Below are 7,333 nucleotides of genomic sequence, written 5' to 3' on the forward strand. Positions count from 1 at the left end.
TCTTGAACTCCTGACCTCGTGATCCACCGCCTTGGCCTCCCAAAGTGCTGGGATTACAGGCGTGAACCACCACGCCCAGCCAGTGTTCTCCTTTCTTTAAAGCTTATTTGCCAAACAACTCTGTGTCTTGATATAATATTTTACTTGTTTAAACTATTGACGTGAAAACTCACCAGAATCATAGAAGTCTAATCAGGCTATTGTACATTTTTTAAATAAATCACTTGTAGCTGACCCAGTCAAAACATAGAGGTTTACTTTATGACCAGAACTTATTTTAACTACTCCTTCCTGTTTATTTTGATAAGAAAACAATTATTCTCCAGCCTGGCCAAGATGGCGAAACCCCATCTCTACTAAAAATACAAAAATTAGCCAGGCACAGTGGCAGGCACCTGTAATCCCAACTACTCGGGAGGCTGAGGCAGGAGAATCATTTGAACTCAGGGGGCGGAGGTTTCAGCAAGCCAAGATCATGCCATTGGGCAGTCCAGCCTGGGCGACCAAGTGAGACTCCATCTCAAAAAAAAAAAAAAAATTGTATTCTACCTGACGTGTGTTCAGCGTGACTGGTAAATATCCTTCAACATAAAGTTGTCATTTAGTACTATACTGGCAGTGTTTGTGTTTCTACTAAAAATAGCAGAGTACACATGACTCTTTGTAGCTGTTTTGTTATTTCTGTTCTGCTAAAACTGAAAGGAGGGGATTATCATGTTACCTTTGTAATTTAGTAAAACTTCAGAAATTTTATTCTTCGAAAAGAGATTGGGAACTTGCAGTAAAATTGAATTATGGGCCAGGCATGGTGGTTCACGCCTGTAACCCCAGCCTTTTGGGAGGCCAAGGCGGGTGGATCACCTGAGGTCAGGAGTTCAAGACCAGCCTGACCAACATGGAGAAACGCCATCTCTACTAAAAATACAAAAAAATTAGCAGGGTGTGGTGGTGCATGCCTGTAATCCCAGCTACCTGTGAGGCTGAGGCAGGAGAATCTCTTGAACCCAGGAAGCAGAGGTTGTGGTGAGCCAAGATTGTGCCATTGCACTCCAGCCTGGGCATCAAGAGTGAAACTCCATCTCAAAAAAAAAAAAGAGTTATGAATTTGAAACATGTTTTTCTTTCAAATGTGTATAAATCAAGGCCAACAAAATGTTGCCTGCTAGAAACGATTTGGAAGTTTCTATGTAATGATACAGGAAACTAACTTCATTAATATTCCCTCAAGGCTAAACTTTATGTCAGCTGGTACTCCTTGCAATCTTACAAATTTCTACAGGAAAGTTTTCTTCCAAGTTAAGCTTCAACCTCAGTAATTGTTTACATTTTTATTCGTTGAGAATTAGTCTCAAGTATAGGTAAATTGGATTTTATTATGGTACAAGGTATTGTCTTTGAACAAGCTGTATGTTTAGGACAGTTTTTCAGCTATAGAATAGTTATTTCATATTTCATAGGAGTACTTTAAAACAACCTCTCAGAAGCTTATGATTATTTTGTTTGCCATCTTTTCCTCAATTAAAAAAATTACATTATAAAGGCCAGGCACGGTGGCTCACGCCTGTAATCCCAGCACTTTGTGAGGCCAAGACAGGCGGATCACAAGGTCAAGAGTTGGAGACCAGCCTGGCCAATGTGGAGAAACCCCATTCTACTAAAAATACAAAATATTATGCGGGCGTGATGGTGCATGCCTATAATCCCAGCTACTTGGGAGCCTAAGGCAGGAGAATCGCTTGAACCAGGGAGGTGGAGTTTGCAGTGAGCCGAGACCATGCCACTGCACTCCAGCCTGAGCAACGCAGCAAGACTCTGTCTCAAATATGTATATATATATACATTATGAAACAGTTCAAAATATTGTCCTTTCTCCTTTTTTAGAGACTTTGTGGGGGCTTTTGGTTTATTTTTTGAGACAGGCTTCTCTCTGTCACCCAGTCTGGAGTGCAGTGGCACAAACACGGCTCACTGCAGTCTCCAACTCCTGGGATCCAGCAATCTTGCCACTTCAGCCTCCCAAGTAGTTGGGACTACAGGTTTGCACCACCACACCTGGCTAATTTTTTGATTACTTGTGGAGACAGGTTCTCACTTTGTTGCCCAAACTGATCTAAAATTCCTGTACTCAAGCAATCCTCCTGCTTTGGTCTCCCAAAGTGCTGGGATTACAGGTGCGAGCCTCTGCACCTGGCTGTCTTCTTCCGAATGAACTTTTTCAGATAGGATTCTAAGAAAGCAATTCTATAGCCAGGCGTGGTGGCTCATACCTGTAATCCTAGCACTTTGGGAAGCTAAGGCAGGCGGATCGCTTGAGACGAGGAGTTTGAGACCAGCCTGGCCAACATGGTGAAAGCTCATCTCTTCTAAAAATACAAATATTAGCCAGGTGTGGTGGCGTGAGCCTAAAATCCCAGCTATCAGGAGGCTGAGATACAAGAATTGCTTGAACCCAGGAGGCAGAGGTTGCAGTGAGCTAAGATTGTGCCACTGCACTCCAGCCTGGGCGACAGAGTAAGACTCTGTCTCAAAAAAAATAAAAATAAAAAATAAATAAATAAAAGTGATTCTCGCTTGAAGCTGGGAGGCAGAGGTTGCGGTGAGCCAAAATCGCGCCACTGCACTCCAGCCTGAGCAGCAAGAGTGAAACTCTGCCTCAAAAAAAAAAAAAAAAAAAAGTGATTCTATAGAAAGGTAATTTAGCATTCAAGGAAAGGCATTGGCTCAATATTTAGTTTCCCAACTGTAGAGCAACCAGACACGATTGGTTTTTAAACAGCAGTTTGGGGGCAGAAATGAATGAGTTAAGCCAAAATACTGACTGGTCATAGACATAAATCATCTTTTTTGGATGGTGCTAGAGAATGAGAGGCTAATCCCCAATATGAGGTTCTTCTAATTTCTTGGTTGTGATTTTTCAGTGAAAGAAATTAAAAAGAATTTGCAGATTCATGGAGACTTGGGAAGGATATTAAGCTGTCTTACAACCCCAAATTGACCAAAAATGGAATAGCAAATCACTGAAGATTCATAATAAAAATTGAAGTATTTTCAAACTTCAGTTTTTATCTCAGAGGTTAATGTCATATGTAATCCAAAATCTCACAAAAAAAGTAACTGAGTTAATGAGTATCTATGCTTACTAATGAGGACCACTGAAAACCAGCTGTTGTGCCGACATCATCAAGGCCAGGAGTGGAGAAGTGCTTATTCATGGTTCTTTTCCTTTCTGTCCTTTAGAAATGCACCTTGTCAGCTGCGCATAGTGGCTCATGCTTGTAATCCCAGCACTTTGGGAGGCGGAGGCCGGTGGATCGCTTGAGCCCAAGAGTTTGAGACCAGCCTGGGCAACATGGAGAAATCTCATCTCTACAAAAAATACAAAAATTAGCCAGTCTCAAATTATAACCTGGTCTTAAAAAACCTTGTCTCTGGCAGGAGGCCTGGTGACTGACAGAAAAACGTTGAATGATCTGTTACTTTTCTATAGAATCTTTTTTCATAGAAACTTATCTGAAAAAGTTTATTCTGAAAAAGATAACATTCTGAATTGTTTTATCATTTTTTTTAATTAAGGAAAAGTGTGGCATGCTTAGGTGTTTTCACCCGACATAATTTGTAGGTCATTTGGGGATGCTTGTTGAGTGGATAAACTGAAACAGTTTTCCCCTCTCATAGGTGGGTGAGCAAGCACATTAAAAAGCCGATTCGCTCCACAGTCCTCAGCTTGGATTGGCATCCCAACAACGTTTTGCTGGCAGCAGGATCATGCGACTTCAAATGCAGGTGGGAACCAATGAGAACTGATAGACTCGAGCTGTGCGTTCTTCATCCTTCAACAAACAATTTTGGGTTCCCTTTGTTTTGTTGTTGTTGTAGTTGTTATTATTGTTGTTTTTGAGACAGGGTCTCACTCTCACCCAGGCTGGAGTGCAGTGGCACCATCATAGCTCACTGCAGCCTCCAACTCCTGGGCTCAAGCGATCCTCCAGCCTCAGCCTCCAGAGTAGTTGAGACTACAGGCATGTGCCACCACACCTGGCTAATTTAAAAAAAATTGTTTTTATTCTTTGTAGAGATGGGGTCTTGCTGTGTTGCCCAGGTTGGTCTTGAACTCCTGGCCTCAAGTGATCCTCCCTCCTTGGCCTCCTAAAGTGCTGGGATTACAGGCATGAGCCACTGTGCCTGGCCTGTAAGTTTCTTTTTCTTTGCAAGGTACTATGCTAGGCACTGTGAGGGACTCAAAAATGAGGCCCAGTGCTGTGACTCACACCTGTAATCCCAGCACTTTGGGAGGCTGAGGTGGGCGTATCACCTGAGGTCAGAAGTTCGAGACCAACTTGGCCAACATGGTGAGGTCAGAAGTTCGAGACCAACTTGGCCAACATGGTGAAACCCCGTGTCTACTAAAAATACAAAAGTAAGCCTGATGTGGTGGCACACGGCTGTAATCCCAGCTACTCGGGAGGCTAGGGCATGAGAATCATTTGAACCTGGGAGGTGGAGGTTGCAGTGAGCTGAAATCACACCACTGTACTCCAGCCTGGGCAACAGAGCGAGACTCCATCTCAAAAAACAAACAAAAACAGAAAACAACAAAATGGAAGCAGCTTGTGATCTAGAAAAGGAGCTCAAGCATGGTGATTAAAAGAAAAAGTGCGTAAGTCACAGGTAGAAAGAAATCGACTTGGAGGTGGGATAGGAGGGAGAGGCAAGGGTGCGGCCAGCGAAGATTTCCTTAAGTGTAAGAATATCTACGGTTTAGAGGGGAGGATTAGCGTGTACTCTCTCTGTCTCTGTCTCTTTCTCACCATCTCTTTGTCTCTCCCTTTCTCCCTGTCTTTCTTGACTACACTGTTTCTCTCATTTCATATTCCAGGCAGCAGTCTCTGCAAATTCCAAAGTGAAACGATTAATAAAACATAGCTAAACAGTGCACTGCTAAGCTGTTATTGTGCTGCTCTTTCCGTTAAAGCTTTTTATTTTGTCATCACTGTGAAGCTAGAAGAAATGCAGCCGCTTTGCTAGGAACTTTAAGGATCATACTGTGTAATTCCATGTAATTACTTTTTAAAGTTCTTTCTCAAGAATGCTTTTTCCCCTTAGCTGAAAGGAAAGCAAAGCAAATACATGTTGCTTCGTGTTGACTATATGGTAGGTTGGAAGATGAGGTGCACTTTTTTTTTTTTTTTTTTGAGACAAGGTCTTGCTCTGTCGGGTGATGCGATCATAGTTCCCTGCAGCTTCGACCTCCCGGACTCAAGCAATCCTCCCACCTCAGCCTCCTGAGTAGCTGGGACCACAGGCATGAGCCACCATGCCTGGCTGATTTTGTTCATTTTTTGTAGAGGTGGGGTCTCACTATGTTGCCCAGGCTGGTCTCAAACTCCTGGGCTCAAAGGATCCTTCTGCCTTCTACTCCGAAAGTGCTGGGCTTATAGGGATGAGCCACTGCCACTGCACTCAGCTGTGATACACCTTCTTCAGTAACTGGAGAATTCCCGGAAAACCAGGCCAGTGGTTTATATCCAGGAATACTCAAAGCTTAAAGAGAAAGAGATGTGTGTTTGAGTTTGGCAGAGAGGATGGGGATCACAATAGTGTTAAGGCACTTTACATTGTGGACCTGTGTTACTTGTGATTTCTTAACCAGAGTCATTGGAAAATAGAACTAGGTGGCACTAACCTGCACCACCTGGATTCTTTGATGGTTGTGAAAATAGGTTGCAGTTATTTTGTTAATATTAATTTCCACGAGTGTTTCTCTGTCACGAAAGCTGGAGTGCAGTGACGTGATCTCGGCTCACTGCAACCTCCGCCTCCCAGGTTCAAGCGATTCTCATGCCTCAGCCTCCCGGCTAGCTGGGATTGAAGGCGTGCACCACCACGCCCGGCTAATTTTTTTGTATTTTAGTAGAAACAGGGTTTCACCACGTTGGCCAGGCTGGTATCGAACTCCTGGCCTCAAGCTATGCGCCCGCCTCGGCCTCCCAAAGTGCTGGGGTTACAGACATGAGCCACTGTGCCTGTCCCAGTCCTGTGGATATGGGTCTGTCCCATTCGTGTTCCTGAGTTGGTGGCTGAAAGCCGCTGCTTCTTTCTTGGCCTCCTAAGACTAAAGCAACTGCTGTCATGATGCAGATTTAAAGTACAGTGTGTCTACCGTCTCGTCATATAACCTCACATAACTCCTCTGCCAGGCATCTTCCAGAACCTCTGTACTGCCATTGTCATTTGGGGTGGTAGGTGGGATTCCTCGGTTCTTTCAGGGAGCTTTTAGGTTCAGTAGTTTTTTGAAAAGAAGAAGATGTACAAAGTAGAAATCACAGTGGAGGGTGAAAGGGCCCTAAAGGGTAGATTTCCAGCCATTTCCCTTTGTCCTTAACTCTGGGCCAGAACATCCTCACACACAGCTGTGTGGAATTAGATAAAAAGAGTGAGTTAGTGGAAACTGGCAACACCACCTGTAAAGGACCTGCCTCCATCTTAAGCTATTCCTGCCACAGAGACTGGACAGTGGGCCTGAGGGTCCAGGGAGCCTGCCCACTCCTTGTCACTGGCCTGCCTTGGCTTTCTCTTAGGGTATGTCTTTAAAAGGGTCATTACCAGCCGGGCGCTGTGGCTCACACCTATAATCCCAGCACTTTGGGAGGCCGAGGCGGGCGGATCACGAGGTCAGGAGATCAAGACCATCCTGGCTAACACGGTGAAACCCCATCTCTACTAAAAATACAAAAAATTAGCCAGGCGTGGTGGCGGGTGCTTGTAGTCCCAGCTACTCCCGAGGCTGAGGCAGGAGAATGGCGTGAACCCGGGAGGTGGAGTTTACAGTGAGCCGAGATCCCGCCACTGCACTCCAGCCTGGGCGACAGAGTGAGACTCCGTCTCAAAAAAAAAGTGGGGGGGTCAATACCATTATTTTGTTGAGGGGTGGCAAATAGTTTCCTCTCTCCCACTGTTGACTGTGCAGGCTTCCTGGAGTACTGTGTTGAGAGTGATGGTAAGGTAGACAGGAAAGAATGCTGTGATCATTTAGCAAGGTCTCACGTGGGCAAGGGAGGGATGGGACAGCAGGGTCTCCCCAGAATGTGCAGCCAATGAGGACAGGGCTTTTATGGTCACTCTTCAGAACCTGGCACCCAGAGCCTGACACACAGTAGGTGCTTTGATAGTATCTAGAGTATGGATTAGCTAGGCACTGTGGCACACATCTGTAATCCCAGCACTTTGGGAGACTGAGGCAGGAGCATTACTTGATCCCAGGAGTTTGAGACCAGCCTGGGCAACACAGCAAGACGCCATCTCTACAAAAAAATTTAAAATATTAGCTGGGCAT

The 7,333-nt window shown here is 44.7% G+C and overlaps 1 protein-coding gene across 1 annotated transcript in view; it reads left to right on the plus strand.

Annotated features, from left to right (window-relative positions):
- Positions 1-7,333, plus strand: part of ARPC1A (actin related protein 2/3 complex, subunit 1A, 41kDa) — a 43,184-nt gene that overhangs the window by 21,757 nt on the left and 14,094 nt on the right. The window contains exon 5 of the mRNA XM_011943951.1: positions 3,676-3,783. Within this exon, the coding sequence (XP_011799341.1) occupies positions 3,676-3,783 (108 nt within the window). The remainder of the gene's footprint in view (positions 1-3,675; positions 3,784-7,333) is intronic.

This window comes from Colobus angolensis, unplaced genomic scaffold (genome assembly GCF_000951035.1).
Source record: "Colobus angolensis palliatus isolate OR3802 unplaced genomic scaffold, Cang.pa_1.0 Scaffold222, whole genome shotgun sequence".
Classification (NCBI taxonomy): Eukaryota; Metazoa; Chordata; class Mammalia; order Primates; family Cercopithecidae; genus Colobus; species Colobus angolensis.